The sequence below is a fragment of the Odontesthes bonariensis genome, chromosome 24 (assembly GCF_027942865.1).
Source record: "Odontesthes bonariensis isolate fOdoBon6 chromosome 24, fOdoBon6.hap1, whole genome shotgun sequence".
Taxonomy (NCBI): domain Eukaryota; kingdom Metazoa; phylum Chordata; class Actinopteri; order Atheriniformes; family Atherinopsidae; genus Odontesthes; species Odontesthes bonariensis.
In genome coordinates this window covers 3,239,186-3,255,770 of record NC_134529.1, presented here as the reverse complement: position 1 = coordinate 3,255,770, position 16,585 = coordinate 3,239,186, and the positions used below count along the sequence as shown (strand labels likewise).

The following is a 16,585-nucleotide window of genomic DNA, read 5'->3' as shown; positions in this document are numbered from 1 at the left end:
TATTGTTCTGAGAAGCAAAACGTTTTATTTTTTAAACCCCAGCCAACTAGCCGGACTACCTTCATCAACACCAAAACGAGGCTGGAACTCTGCTCACAGGACGCAGCAGGGGGTAAGAAGATGTTCAGAAATGATGTTGCTGATATGGGATGTTACACAGCTTCATGTCAGAAGAGGCGAACTTTCCCTTTAAGATCATCATTTGTTTTCCCTCCACACAGAATCCCTCTCCTGTCATCACCATTACTTCTGTCCACAGAAAGGCTCGAGCTGATTTAATCCCCCCACAGCAGCCGGGCGGCGTGTGTTCAGACCTGGACTGAAGCCTGAACGTGCCTGGCACTCACACACCGTCTGAGGCTCATCTGTTAGGATATCTGAAGCTGCTGCTCGCTAACCAGCCTCTCCGAGTGATTCGAAGCCCTCTCACTACGTTTATTTTCATTTTTAGGGGATAAAAGATGCAGAAGCTGCTGCAGATTCACACAAACAGTCCAGCTCTGAGGTCTTTACACCGGCTGCCTGTCCATCAGAGGACAGACTTTAAAGTTCTGATGCTGCTCTATAAAGCTCTGAATGGTCCAGGACCAGAATGCATCAGTGACCTCCTGACCCAGTGTGAACCTTCCAGACCCCTCAGCTCATCTGGATCCGGTCTTCCATCAGTTCCCAGAGTCAGAACCAGACATGGAGGAGCTGCATTCAGCTTCTACGCTCCACATGTCTGGAACAAACTCCCAGAAAGCCTCAGATCAGCTGAAAAACACTCAGTAAGTCTTACCAAGTATATTTGTCTCATTGAGTATCTCATTACACTTAATATAAGACACAACTGCCTAACAAGTACCATTTCAGCCAGATATAGGGACTTGTTTGAAGACAATACATCTGGAATATCTCATATGAAACGAGCTTTTTTTTTTACATTTGAAGAGGTTTTTAAGCTAATTTCAAGATCACTTTTATCTCAAAAGTCCCAAATATCACATCTTATTTCAAGAAATCTTGAAAAGCCTTGTAGTTGAATTGTGCCATACAGATAAACCTGCCTTGCCTAAATATCCTGCCAGTGGAGATTAAACTTTCACCAAATGGAGACATTTTTAAATCCAGGTTAAAAACATTTCTGTTCTCATGTGTCTATGCATGAAATCTGCACGATATCTTTGAACTTATCTGGACTGTTGCTTGTTTTTAAATCCATTCAAATGATTTTATTTGTTTCTCTTTATATTCTTTTATGTATTTTTAATGCTTCTTCCACTCCCTGCTGCAATGCTTTTATTTCATGTGAAGCACTTTGAACTGTTTGTACATGAAATGTGCTACAAACAAATTTGATTTGATTTGATATTCACATTTAATCCCAAAGCTGAGCATCAAATATGCCTTAATGTTAAATATCGGACATTAATACAGCAGGACTGAGTGGTTTCAGTGTGCAGGTGTGCAGTTTCTGAGCTGTGCTCCAGCTGCAGGCGCAGCGCGTTTTAATGACGCCGCAGCAAACTGGTTCTTGTAATATTCTTATCCATCAGGAGAGGAAATTGTGTTGGACAGTTTGAGTATTTATGGAGGATTTTGGCAGCTCCTGCTGCTGTGATGTTGGGAAAGAGGTAAGCAGTAAAGAAAATCAGAGCAATAAAACATCAAACCGACGGTTTTACAGCAGTTAAATGTTCCGATCACAAATAAAAAACACCCACAAGCCATTAAAACGGCTATCATTTGCAGATTATCGGTTTTTACAGACGAAGCACGGGTAAACCGACTTCGTTTTCCTTATATGGCCTGTAGCTGAGAGCTCAGCCTCACCTGTGCGTCCGTTGCCATTCAGGGACCCTCCGGGACCCTCGGCGTAGACGGCCTCCACGGTGATGTTGTACGGGGTGTCTGGGAGCAGATTCTGCAGCATGGCGTTGTTCCGGTTTCCTTGGACGAAAGTCTGCGGATCCGAAGGACAGAGAAATCATTCAGAGAGTCGCCGGTCACAGCTCTGAATCTGGACCCCCAACGTGCAGTTTAAAGGTCACAGAGCAGCTTTATACCGGCTCTGTTTGGGTCAGTGTGAACAGCGGGGTCACATGGCTCTGAAAGGATCGGATTATTGGCTAAATTACAACAAGAACGAGTTGATAAAAGGTAATTCTCCTTGGATATATGGCGGTGAATGAATGGGATCAGAGACACAAAGCAGTTGTGTCTTATATTAAGTGTAATGAGATATTTTGACTGGAAATGAGACAAATATACTTGGTAAGACTTTGATTTTTTCCAGTGAACTATTGCTACACTGTAAAAAATCTAAATCTTACCAAGTATATTTGTCTCATTGAGTATCTCATTACACTTAATATAAGACACAACTGCCTAACAAGCACCATTTCAGCCAGATATAGGGACTTGTTTTAATACAATACATCTGGAATATCTTGTTAACTGAAAAAGTCTTGAAAACAAATTGTTTTGAGTCACATTTCATATGAAACAAGCTTTTTTTTGACATTTGAAGAGGTTTTTAAGCTAATTTCAAGATCACTTTTAACTCAAAAGTCCTAAATATCACATCTTATTTCAAGAAATCTTGACAAGCCGATTTTCACTAGTTCCATTGGCAGATTTATTTGCTTATTTCAAGCAAAAACGTCTTTTATTTGTTGTTTTTTTACTTATTTTTGGAGGGGCATTTTTTCCAGTGAAGCACTTGGGTACATCATAATGATTGTTTGTAAAGGGCTGTATAAATAAAGTATATTTACATTTACATTTACGTGCTTCAGCATCTACAAGCAGGTTTAGAGTGACTTTCAACCAAGTTATCTCGGGGTCTGAATCCGATCCAATTTCTTGTCAGATTAAGGTGTCTACATGCACTTAATAACTCAGTCTGATTGTAGTTTAGCCAATAATCCGATCCTTTCAGAGCCATGTGACCCCACTGAGTGAGGGTTTCCCCTCACAGCAGGATAAAGGAAAGCATGACTCATCTATCTCCCATATCAGGTCATGAAAAAGGGTTCTTTCAGGCATTAAAAAAACTAAATCAGATAAATACATCATCGTCAAGCAGCCGGGGAAAAGGCAGCGATGACTTATCCTCAAAGTCTGGAAGGTCATGAGATGAGATTAAAGACTTTGGAGCAGAAAATGGAACCAGATAACTTTCCTTTGTTAGATAGTTTTAGATGTGAGACTTTAATGGGCTGGACACAAAGCAGGTTGTTCCCTAACGAGCACAGCTGGGCCGCGCCCACCTGCTCATTACGCCGGACTATTAATGTCTTATTCATGCCTAAAATTACACCGTTTGTTGAAGCCTGCGATTAGTCTCGCATATCTGTGATTCATAATCTGATTGAGGCGAGGGAATCCTGAGGGGTGACCTCACCACAGAGTGTCGGGACTTTGTCCAAAACTAAATTAATCTCATTTGTGCTAAAGAAGGGTTTCATTTGAAGGATTTTTATCAGAGATTCTGAAACATGTTTCTCCATCTTCGTTACAGCATGAGACTTTCCAGACTTTAAAGTTCTGGAAAAAAATGAAGAGCAGCTTTTTGTTCGAGTTTTATAGTCCGAGTTAAGGAAAATTCAAACATTTGTACGAGAACACGTTAGAAAAGCCTCTTTAAACATGTTCAAAGACCGAGAAACACGTTAAACTGAACTGTGGAGCTGGACTGTTTTAAGGCTGTCTGGGTTAGCTCATGCACTGGGAAAAAATCAAAGTCTTACCAAGTATATTTCTCTCATTTCTAGTCCAAATATCTCATTACACTTAATATAAGACACAATAACCTAACAAGCACCATTTCAGCCAGATATAGGGACTTGTTTTAATACAATACATCTGGAATATCTTGTTAAATGAAAAAGTCTTGAAAACAAATTGTTTTGAGTCGGATTTCATATGAAACAAGCTTTTTTTTTTCATTTGAAGAGGTTTTTAAGCTAATTTCAAGATCACTTTTATCTCAAAAGTCCTAAATATCACATCTTATTTCAAGAAATCTTGACAAGCCGATTTTCACTAGTTCCATTGGCAGATTTATTTGCTTATTTCAAGCAAAAACGTCTTTTATTTGTTGTTTTTTTACTTATTTTTGGAGGGGCATTTTTTCCTGTGAGGAAAAGGAAGAGCTGATGCTTAGAAAATCAACCGTGGTGACTCACAAACTCGGTGATGGGGTCCCCGGTCATGGGAGCGTAGGAGATCTTGTACTGCCTGACGGGGCCCTCGGCGTGGTCCCAGCCGATGGTCAGGGTGCTGGTGGTGGCGTCGAACACGCGCATGTTTCTGGGGCCGGCGCGGGGCACTGCAGCACAAACACCAAAAGAAAAGAAGGTTCTCCAAAGTGTGCCAAACTATTAGAAGAAGAAAATCTGAAGCAAATCGTGGTGGTAACCAGAGGTGGGTAGTAACCAGCTACATTTACTCGAGTAAGTTTTTGAAAACATTATACTTCTAGGAGTAGTTTTAAATCTCTATACTTTTTACTTTTCCTTGAGTAGATGTGTGCAGCAGAAGCTGTCCTCTTACTCCGCTACATTAGGCTACAATGAGCTGGTTACTTTTCTTCTTACCTCTTTGGTATTCTACGCCTCATTATTTTTATCCCCCCGCGTACGCCTCATTTTAATGTTTTATTCTGACAGAGAGAGAGACTTCCACCAAAGGCTCTACCACCTGACTGTGTTCCACCAATCAGACGCAGCCGTGCAGTCTGGTCACGTGACCGTACTCAATCTCAGCGGCGGGACGGGTTAGCTTTAGCATTAGCAGTCGTAGATACATTCTGTGTCAACCAAAACAAACGCACATTTCAGCAGAAACTCAACATCTAACTTGAGGAAACATGTAGCGCTAAGTTTCCTAAACTCGTTTTTCCCCCCATGGATAGGTGAATGTTTGTTTTTTAGGTTACATATGGGTTACAGATTCCTAAGTCTCTTTTATTTTTTATTGAAGTTCTTGGATTTACCTGGATTATTCTAATTTAAGCTATTTTGTAATTAATTAATTTAAAACAAGTTTAAAACAAGCTTAAAACGAGCTTAAAACCAGTTTAAAACAAGCTTAAAACAAGTTTAAAACAGCTTTAAATAAGCTTAAAACAAGGTTAAAACAAGTTTAAAATGAGCTTGAAAAACAAGCTTAAAACGAGCTTAAAACAAGCTTAAAACAAGTTTCATCTCAAAATTCCCAAATATCACATGCTTACGTGTTTTGCCGTCGCTCTTCACTGACGATCCCTCGGCGTCGGCGTACACAGCCGAGACGCTGACGGAGTACGGGGTGTCCGGAATCAGGTTGTCCAAGAAAGCGTTGTTAACGCTGCCTGAAACCAGGACCTTTATGGAGAAGAAAGCCACAGAGTAGAAGACACATCAGCTGATGTTCATCAGGACAGACACAAAATGGAGGATCTGTGTCATCCTGCTGGAGCTTTAGAGAGAGATCTGGCAGGAATAATGTGCACGATGACCTCAATAAATAATAAATACTAATAAATAAATAATATTTTTAATATAATTAATTATAATATATATTTATAATAATCAATAATAAATAAAGAGAAAAATAAGTAAAAACAAATAAAACCAAAACGTGTTTTATTTGTTGTTTTTCTTCCTTATTTTTGGAGGGGCATTTTTTCCAGTGCACGGCCCAGTAAACAAGACAAGACAGCAGAAAAATGCAGTTTTTTTTAATAGTTTGGCCCAAAGCAACTGGAATCTAATCCCCAGTGATGCTCTGAAGGCCGAATGTCTCCTTTTAGAGTCTTTTGTTATTTAAAAATGACTTGTTACAGGTGTGACGCTCAGGTAAAACTAAAGAAATGGGATTTAAAACGCTGGATTCAGACAGACTGAAGTGCTTTGGGTGACTTTTGATCTTCCTGACTTAATGAAACAAAAACCAGATGATTTAAAACAAAACGTCCAAAATGGACACATGAAACTTCAGAGAACAATAAAGCTGCAGGTGATAATTAATCACGCATCAGTGTCAGCTCCACACAGTCGATTCTAATCATCTGAACTCATCAGATTACGGCCCCATGGCGCCGCTAACCCAACCAGCGGAGCTTTTTCTGACGTCAGTCACAGATGGTTCCAGTGTGCAGCATTTTTAGAGTTTTGCCGGGAAATAAAGGCCCATTTTCTCCTCCTCAGATCCATTATTTGCATCAGCGCTGGTGGAGACATGTGCGAAGCTGCAGCTGACAAGTCATAATTTCCAAATCTCAAAGCATATCACCATAATTATTGCTGTGCAAACATCTGCGCAACATCAGCACCAACACCAAAGCACGCAGGGTCCACCCTGGGGGGCCATTTATTAATTCTATTAAATATCAGCCGGTGAAAGTGATGACTCCACATCGGTTTCATCACGCAGCAGAAGGCCAAACGGGAGTCGAGTTAGCGCTCCGACTGCTGCTGCCTTCCAGTAACTTTGTTTGAGATGTTCTGCGTTCAGCTTCCTAAAGGACTAACTGCTTAGTTACTGCAGGTATTAAAAACAAGACGGTTAAGGTTCGGAAAGCATCAGAATATCCTGGATTCTAAGGCCCGCCCCCTCAAGCCTCGCCTTCTTTTTTTTGTTTTCATATTTTATAATCAAACATTTAATCTGTTTTATCAAGTGCTGGGCGAGTTAACTCGTTATTATTTAACGCCGATAGATATTTTATCGCGCATTAACGCAGGTTTTATTATTTATTTTATTATTGTAAAAGTCTGTTGCTCACAGGCTTTTATTCTGTAAAAGTCTGTTGCTCACAGGCTTTTATTCTGTAAAAGTCTGTTGCTCACAGGCTTTTATTCTGTAAAAGTCTGTTGCTCACAGGCTTTTATTTTGTAAAATTATGTTGCTCACATGCTTTTATTTTGTAAAAGTCTGCTGCTCACAGGCTTTTATTTTGTAAAAGTCTGTTGCTCACAGGCTTTTATTTTGTAAAAGTCTGTTGCTCACAGGCTTTTATTCTGTAAAAGTCTGTTGCTCACAGGCTTTTATTTTGTAAGAGTCTGTTGTTCACAGGCTTTTATTTTGTAAGTCTGTTGCTCACAGGCTTTTATTTTGTAAAAGTCTGCTGCTCACAGGCTTTTATTCTGTAAAAGTCTGCTGCTCACAGGCTTTTATTTTGTAAAAGTCTGTTGCTGTCTGCTGTGGAACAGGAAAAGAAAGTAATCGGCGGATCCACCAAACATGGAGAAGGGTACAGAACTTTTACTCGGCCATTTTCATGTTAAAGTTCTTCCAGACGGCGGAGTCGACAGAACCAAAGTCATCTGTAAACACTGCCAAGTTGAATTGTCTTCTCAGCGTAGTAGTTCCAGTCTAAAATATCACTTAAAGGCAAAACACACAACTGATAGCAGCAAGTCATTCAAGGAAACAGACAGTGGAGCGAGGCTTCTACATAAAAACTACAGAAAGATGCTGATGTTAAAAGTGTGTTTGCACAACAAATGTTATGGCACTTTCATTCATATGGCAGCACATTTAAAATAAAGCTAAATGCTAAAAGCTATACACTACTTTTGGATTCTGCGTACAAATGCGATTAATCGTGATTAATCAGGGAAATCATGTGATTAGTTAGATTAAACATTTTAATCGTTGCCCAGGCCTGGTTTAATCATAATTCTTATCTCAAGAATTCCCTGAAGGAGGAACTTTGCATCAGCTTGGGAAACGTTGCTCGAGCTCTAAACAGGTTAAAAGTGAAATAACAGACCTGTGAGCGTGTTAATTTTCATGTCCTGACATTCTTTGCTCTAGTAGTGATCTCACGGGGAAATCACCGCCTCGTGCCCTCAAAGCAAATTCTACCTGTAATGACAGTTTGCATTTTAACAGCCCGGAGAGAGAGAAACTCACCGACTCCGAGGGTCTGGCTCCAACCAGGGGGGCGTACACCACCCGGTACTGCTGCACCTGGCCCGAGGCGGGCTCCCAGCGCACGTTCAGGCTGTTCGGGGTGGGGTTGTACACCTGGATGTTCCTGGGTGGCGTGCGGGGGACTGCAGAGGTTGGGAGAAAGTGAGGGGAGGAAAAGTGGGAGTCATGAGCGTCAACTTCACAGAGCAACGCAACATCAAAACATCTGGAAGACTGATCCTGATGGATTTACAAACACAAGCGATTACATTCCTGAAAATATCAGCGTCTGTCAGAGAAGTGCTAAACAAAGTGTGAGAAAGATGGTTCAAGGTTTCTGTATTTAAACAGATAAATTCCTTCAGCAGAACAGATTCTGCACTGGAAGAAATGCCCCTCCAAAAATAAGTTTAGAAAAAACAACAAATAAAAGACGTTTTTGCTTGAAATAAGCAAATAAATCTGCCAATGGAACTAGTGAAAATCGGCTTGTCAAGATTTCTTGAAATAAAATGTGATATTTAGGACTTTTGAGTTAAAAGTGATCTTGAAATTAGCTTAAAAACCTCTTCAAATGAAAAATAAAAGCTTGTTTCATATGAAATCCGACTCAAAACAATTTCTTTTCAAGACTTTGTCACTTAACAAGATATTCCAGATGTATCGTCTTCAAACAAGTCCCTATATCTGGCTGAAATGGTGCTTGTTACAGTGGAAAAAAAAAATCAACGTCTTACCAAGTATATTTGTCTCATTGAGTATCTCATTACACTTAATATAAGACACAATTGCCTAACAAGTACCATTTCAGAAATATATAGGGACAATACATCTGGAATATCTTGTTAAATGAAAAAGTCTTGAAAACAAATTGTTTTGAGTCACATATCATATGAAACAAGGTTTTTTTTTTACATTTGAAGAGGTTTTTAAGCTAATTTCAAGATCACTTTTATCTCAAAAGTCCTAAATATCACATTTTATTTCAAGAAATCTTGACAAGCCGATTTTCACTCGTTCCATTGGGAGATTTTTTTGCTTATTTCAAGCAAAAACGTCTTTTATTTGTTGTTTTTTTACTTATTTTTGGAGGGGCATTTTTTCCAGTGTTGTTCTTCTACTGATTCTGAGGCTTTTATCGAGGAAAATACACCGAATAAAACCGCGGGTTCAACTGAAATGCTGAGAGCAGCAAAAGTCTCCTGCAGAACAGCTCCTTTACGGCGTTTATGTGCAGGGAGTAGTAGCATAGTTTTGGGTTTATGCAAAAGTCCTTCACTTCCATTTTAACCCAAACCAGATGTGCATATTCCCCCGGTATCTGGAGCTCTGCCCAATAAAAAGAAAATTAGATGCAGTAGGTAGAAGGAAAAGAAAGAAAGAAACCTGCAGAGTGAAACCAAGTCTTTGTGCTAAAGATGTTCTGTCCATCAGCGAGGTTACGGAACAACAACTTTGGACTGAAACGCAGGATTCCTCCTGGGAATAAATGACAAACTCATCAATAGAAGGATAAACAGGGTGGTTTAAAGGGACAGTTCGCCTCTTTAAAGGGACAGTTCGCCTCTTCTGACATGAAGCTGTGTAACATCCCATATCAGCAGCATCATTTCTGAACATCTTCTTACCCCCTGCTGCGTCCTGTGAGCAGAGTTCCAGCCTCGTTTTGGTGTTGATGAAGGTAGTCCGGCTAGTTGGCTGGGGTTTAAAAAATAAAGCTTTTTGCTTCTCAGAACAATAAGCGTTCAACAGAGTAATACATTTGCATCCCAAAATGGTTCTCCAGGAAAAAGTCAGACCTCACAATCTCTTGGCCCTATTTTCTCTCCCTTCGTATCACTGCCTGCTGTGCAGACCGAAGCACAGACCGAGCAGCAAACAGCGTAACAAGCGCGGCTGTCGGCAGGCGGCTCTCATTTCCTTTTGTTTCCTTTCCTTTCGTTTCCTTTCTTTTTGTTTCCTTTCCTTTCCTTTCTTTTCTTTTTGTTTCCTTTCTTTTCCTTTTGTTTCCTTTCCTTTCCTTTTGTTTCCTTTCCTTTTGTTTCCTTTCCTTTCTTTTTGTTTCCTTTCCTTTCCTTTTGTTTCCTTTCCTTTTGTTTCCTTTCCTTTCCTTTCATTTCCTTTCTTTTCGTTTCCTTTCCTTTCCTTTAATTTCCTTTCTTTTTGTTTCCTTTCCTTTCTTTTTGTTTCCTTTCCTTTCCTTTTGTTTCCTTTCCTTTCCTTTTGTTTCCTTTCCTTTCCTTTCCTTTCTTTTTGTTTCCTTTCATTTAATTTTGTTTCCTTTCCTTTCATTTAGTTTCCTTTCTTTTTGTTTCCTTTCCTTTTCTTTCCTTTCCTTTCCTTTCATTTCCTTTCCTTTCTTTTTGTTTCCTTTCCTTTCTTTTTGTTTCCTTTCCTTTCGTTTCCTTTCCTTTCCTTTTGTTCCCTTTCCTTTCGTTTCGTTTCCTTTTCTTTTGTTTACCTGCTGTGCAGACCGAGCAGTCCGCTGCTTCCGAGCAGCAAACAGCGTAACAGGCGCGGCTGTCGGCTGTCGGCAGCAGGCAGTGATACGAAGGGAGAGAAAATAGGGCCAAGAGATTGTGAGGTCTGACTTTTTCCTGGAGAACCATTTTGTGATGCAAATGTATTACTCTGTTGAACGCATATTGTTCTGAGAAGCAAAACGCTTTATTTTTTAAACCCCAGCCAACTAGCCGGACTACCTTCATCAACACCAAAACGAGGCTGGAACTCTGCTCACAGGACGCAGCAGGGGGTAAGAAGATGTTCAGAAATGATGTTGCTGATATGGGATGTTACACAGCTTCATGTCAGAAGAGGAGAACTGTCCCTTTAAAGAGGCGAACTGTCCCTTTAACCTCAACGAGTTCTCTTCTGTCACAGGGTATGAACTCTGGGGCGGACCTTCCCCTGAACAGAGGACGGTACGGTCCACACAGAGGACGGTACGGATGGTACGGTCCACACAGAGGATGGTACGGTCCACACAGAGGACGGTACGGATGGTACGGTCCACACAGAGGATGGTACGGTCCACACAGAGGATGGTACGGTCCACACAGAGGACGGTACGGTCCACACAGAGGACGGTACGGTCCACACAGAGGATGGCACGGTCCACACAGAGGATGGCACGGTCCACACAGAGGACGGTACGGTCCACACAGAGGATGGTACGGTCCACACAGAGGATGGTACGGTCCACACAGAGGATGGCACGGTCCACACAGAGGATGGCACGGTCCACACAGAGGATGGTACGGTCCACACAGAGGACGGTACGGTCCACACAGAGGACGGTACGGTCCAAATAGAGGACGGTACGGTCCAAATAGAGGATGGTACGGTCCAAATAGAGGATGGTACGGTCCACACAGAGGATGGTACGGTCCACACAGAGGACGGTACGGTCCACACAGAGGATGGTACGGTCCAAATAGAGGATGGTACGGTCTACACAGAGGATGGTACGGTCCAAATAGAGGACGGTACGGTCCAAATAGAGGATGGTACGGTCCAAACAGAGGATGGCACGGTCCACACAGAGGATGGTACGGTCCAAATAGAGGATGGTACGGTCCACACAGAGGATGGTACGGATGGTACGGTCCACACAGAGGATGGCACGGATGGTACGGTCCACACAGAGGATGGCACGGATGGTACGGTCCACACAGAGGATGGTACGGATGGTACGGTCCACACAGAGGATGGTACGGATGGTACGGTCCACACAGAGGATGGTACGGTACACACAGAGGATGGTACGGTCCACACAGAGGATGGCACGGATGGTACGGTCCACACAGAGGATGGTACGGATGGTACGGTCCACACAGAGGATGGTACGGATGGTACGGTCCACACAGAGGATGGTACGGATGGTACGGTCCACACAGAGGATGGTACGGTACACACAGAGGATGGTACGGTCCACACAGAGGATGGTACGGTCCACACAGAGGAGGAAACTCCTTTAGGTGCGGCCAGTTTTCTGTCCCAGAGTCTGAATAAACCTGATCAGCACCAGGACCCCAGAGTCTGAATAAATCTGATCGGCACCAGGACCCCAGAGTCTGAATAAACCTGATCAGCACCAGGACCCCAGAGTCTGAATATACCTGATCAGCACCAGGACCCCAGAGTCTGAATAAACCTGATCAGCACCAGGACCCCAGAGTCTGAATAAACCTGATCAGCACCAGGACCCCAAAGTCTGAATAAACCTGATCAGCACCAGGACCCCAGAGTGTATAGGAGGACTTACGGGTTTTTCCGTTGTCAGACTGGCGCAGGCCTTCTCCCTCAGGGTAAACTGGAACCACGGTCACGGTGTAGGGCGTGTCCGACAGCAGGTTTCTGAGGACGGTGTTGGTGGTGCCGCCTGAAACCTGCTCCTGTTCACACATAAACACAGCCGTCAGTAACCCAGAACCAGAACCAGAACCAGAACCAGAAGAGAAGGCTAAGAGCAGATCTGCATATCTGCCTAAACAATTGTAGAGGATGAAACTTCACACTGGAAAAAAATCAAAGTCTTACCAAGTATATCTCATTACACTTAATATAAGATCCAACTGCCTAACAAGCACCATTTCAGCCAGATATAGGGACTTGTTTGAAGACAATACATCTGGAATATCTTGTTAAATGAAAAAGTCTTGAAAACAAATTGTTTTGAGTCACATTTCATATAAAACAAGCTTTTTTTTGACATTTGAAGAGGTTTTTAAACTAATTTTAAGCTAATTTCAAGAAATATCACATTTTATTTCAAGAAATCTTGACAAGCCGATTTTCACTTGTTCCATTGGCAGATTTTTTTGCTTATTTCAAGAAAAAACGTCTTTTATTTATTATCAGTCTTTGATCTGAATGATCTGAATTATCTACGCAGCACATCTGTGGGGTGGCTCACCATGTCCTCGGCGCCTCCGGCTGCAGGGACGTAGAAGATGCGGTACTGCCGGACGTTGCCCTCTGCTGGCTCCCAGCGCACCTTGAGGGAGCTGGTGGTGGGATCAGTGACCTGGAGGTTCTTCACTCCACCCAGAGCCTCTGCAGACGGCACAAAGAGGGGTTAAAGGGAGGCTCAGGTCAGACCTGGTCCAGACCTCAGGTCCAGCAGTTTAAAGTGGCTTCAGATGTCCATCACAGAACAAACTCACTGGTCTTTCCGTTCTCCGACATGCGTTTTCCCTCCACGTCGGCGTAAAGGGGCACCAGAGTCACTTTGTACTCGGTGTCTGGACGCAGTTCTCTCAGCATGGTGTTGGTGGTCATGCCCGATACCTGAGTCTGGAGAAGACAGAAAGAAAAGTCTGAGTCAGGGAACAGGGAAACAGGGGTAACTCTGGTCTGGATGCTTTTATTCACGCTTTAATCCGTTTACATACACTCTGGCTGTGTTCGAAACCGCCTAATACTCCTACTAACTTTAACTTTTTTAAGTTCCCGGATGCATCCTAGATTCTCCTAAATGTTGGGTATGCATCATGAGGTTACTACTCATACTCAAACTACCCAAGATGCAACGTAACGTGACGTCGCCGATCGTCATTTCCTGTCAAAACGGCAGTTTCAAGCTAGCTACAACGAGGGTAGGTTCACTTCCTGTTTTCAAAACAAAAGCACCAATTGTATGGTAATGGCTTTCCCTGTGATAAAAGGCAACGGGTATTTTATTTTGTGAAAATAACAGGAAGTGCGTTGCTCACTGCGGCTAGCTTTAGTAGCGCCGAATTCGTGGGAACAAAATTGTAAACAGCCGGTATTTTGTCAGGTTTTCAACACGTTGGGGATCTAAACGACTACTTTCTCACCTGAAAATGTTTCAAATGTTGCTAAAGTTTACAGAGTTTAGAGCTTAAGAGAAATCAGCTTCAGGCCGGCTGATTTCGGCTCGGGCAGGAGCAAAATGCATTGTGGGTAAACGCTCTGCATACTAGCTGATCGATGAGTATGCAGTATGTAGTATGCAGTATGTAAAATGTAAAATGTAGTATGCAGTATGTAGTATGTAAAATGTAATATGTAGTATGCGGTATGTAGTATGAAGTATGCAGTATGTAGTATGTAGTATGCAGTATGGTAGTATGCAGTATGTAATATGTAATATGTAGTATGTAGTATGCAGTATGTAAAATGTAATATGCAGTATGTAGTATGTAGTATGCGGTTTCGAACACAGCCTCTGTCCTTTAGTTCTTCCAAATGTGACCGTATGAGCAGAAAGATTCGAGCGCTTTATTCAAACAGAGAAATGTCTAAAGCTTTTTTCTGGCTGCAGAGTTGCATCAAACGGGACGACTGGATGTTATTTTCTCCCAGAAAAGAAACGGAAACGTTTCCTTTCATTGGCTGCTTGTTCAGCGGTGGAGTTCTGGGTGTGAACAGCGTTCGTCTGTCTCTAATCTTTTCATTATTTCACTTTAAGGTAGCCGCACCAAACGAGAGTTTACATTTGTTGTTGAATCCTTTATGTTTCCGTGCAGCTGTGCATGCTGTTGACAGATGTGGGGAGTCACACTCACACTAATGACTGAGGTAATCAAACATGGGAGACGGCGTATGGAACATGAGTGGAATGTAAATTATGTCAGAATGTCAGCTCGGGTGGAAATGTTGCGACGCTGTTCCCGCTGTAAATCTGTAAACCAGATGATCTGGTACTGTCGGGATTAAACTGGCGGGATAAAACAGTCGGGATTAAAATCGGGATTAAACTGTCGGGATAAAAATCGGGATTAAACTGTCGGGATAAAAGTCGGGATTAAACTGTCGGGATAAAAATCGGGATTAAACTGTCGGGATTAAACTGTTGGGATAAAACAATCGGGATAAAACTGTCGGGATTAAATTGTCGGGATTAAACTGTCGGGATTAAACTCGGGATTAAACTGTCGGGATTAAAGTCGGGATTAAACTGTCGGGATAAAAATCGGGATTAAACTGTCGGGATTAAAACTGTCGGGATTAAACTGTCGGGATTAAACTGTCGGGATTAAAGTCGGGATTAAAGTCGGGGTAAAACTGTCGGGATAAAAGTCGGGATTAAACTGTCGGGATTAAACTGTCGGGATTAAATTGTCGGGATAAAACTGTCGGGAGTAAAGTCGGGATTAAACTGTCGGGATTAAACTGTCGGGATTAAACAGTCGGGATAAAACTGTCGGGAATAAACAGTCGGGATAAAACTGTCGGGATTAAACTGTCGGGATTAAACAGTCGGGATAAAACTGTCGGGATTAAACAGTCGGGATTAAAGTCGGGATTAAACAGTCGGGATTAAAGTCGGGGTAAAACTGTCGGGATAAAAATCGGGATTAAACAGTCGGGATTAAACTGTCGGGATTAAACAGTCGGGATTAAACAGTCGGGATTAAAGTCGGGATTAAACAGTTGGGATAAAACAGTCGGCTGTAAATCTGTAAACCCACCATGCTCTCGGCTCCTCCAGCTGCCGGGACGTAGATGATCTGGTACTGCCTGACGTCGCCCTCGGCCGGCTCCCAGCGGACCCTCAGGGAGTTGATGGTGGGGTCGGTCACCTGCAGATTCTTCACACCGCCCAGAGGTCCTGAGAGAGACAAATAACATCACAACCTGATGCAACCTGCGCCGTTTCTTCCCCCCGAACCTCCTCAGCACACAGCAGGTGTGAGCAGGCCGTCGCTCACAGAGGAGCCCAAAACTTCCAGAGAAACAAACATGCTTGTAAAACTGAGTAATGGCTGCAAACAATCCTCATGGCATTTGTTTTACCCTGCAGGATGCACCAGATGGGCGGGTTTACAACATCACCAGTGCCCAGATGTTGCCTAAACTCTCTGGAATTCATTCCTTTCTCATGTGAGCCACAAACGTTCGAATAAACCGTAACATCTTTGTTCCTTTAGCGTGATCTCTCACAATCCTCCAACAACTAATCCAACAATCCTAAAGATAATTATTAGTGACTCAGGCTGATGTTTGGACCCGTTGTCTGGCTGCAGGATGAATTTTGCCTTAAATAATTATTCTGGAATCTCGCGGTGGACACAGAACCAAACACTGGAAGTGCCTGAGCTCCTCTGTTGGGAATAAGAATCAATCAGTGTTCCTGGAAACATTTTGACTTCTACAAGCAAAAACACGATCGCACCCAGAGAGCATTTCTCAGCTCGGCAGATGTTTAGAAACTGCTGTTTCACAAGCGAAACTTCTCTCTTTTACTGGTTATCTGCAGGAATGAGATCGGTTTTTACAAAGTTAAATCAGATCGCTGCATCAGAAACATGACACAGCACTTCCAAAGGAATCCAACAGTCACATCAACACATTCTACACACTTTTCACTTCAGTGAGTCTCAGGACTGACATCATTACACGTTTCTCGGCTTCGGTTGCGTAAACTTCCTGCTTCTCCGACATAAAATGAGGGCTTTGATCCCCCGTCAGCTTTTCCAGAGAGCAGCTCGGTGTTGTTTATGTTAATTATGTCTTTTTTTTTTTGTTCCCCCTTCCTCTCTGAAATGAATCTGATGCTCTTAATGAAGACCATGCATGACCCCGTTTTAACCCAGAAATCAACACCGAAGTCCTGGTCGGGTTTCACGTGTCCGCGTTCACCTTAAAGCCGAAGTTCTAGTTTACGAGCACCGGACAGAAGGAGCTGGTTTACTCCGGCTCGGTATTTAAAACACTCAACTTTGATGTC

The 16,585-nt window shown here is 42.5% G+C and overlaps 1 protein-coding gene across 2 annotated transcripts in view; it reads right to left on the bottom strand.

The window, feature by feature from the left end:
• col12a1b (collagen, type XII, alpha 1b) overlaps positions 1-16,585 on the bottom strand; it is a 194,401-nt gene that overhangs the window by 61,547 nt on the left and 116,269 nt on the right. For both annotated transcript variants that reach the window (XM_075459638.1, XM_075459639.1), the window contains exons 44-51: positions 15,327-15,466; positions 13,056-13,185; positions 12,806-12,945; positions 12,155-12,284; positions 7,888-8,030; positions 5,222-5,351; positions 4,173-4,315; positions 1,816-1,945 (exon numbers count right to left, since the gene is read on the bottom strand). In XM_075459638.1, the coding sequence (XP_075315753.1) occupies positions 1,816-1,945; positions 4,173-4,315; positions 5,222-5,351; positions 7,888-8,030; positions 12,155-12,284; positions 12,806-12,945; positions 13,056-13,185; positions 15,327-15,466 (1,086 nt within the window). The remainder of the gene's footprint in view (positions 1-1,815; positions 1,946-4,172; positions 4,316-5,221; positions 5,352-7,887; positions 8,031-12,154; positions 12,285-12,805; positions 12,946-13,055; positions 13,186-15,326; positions 15,467-16,585) is intronic.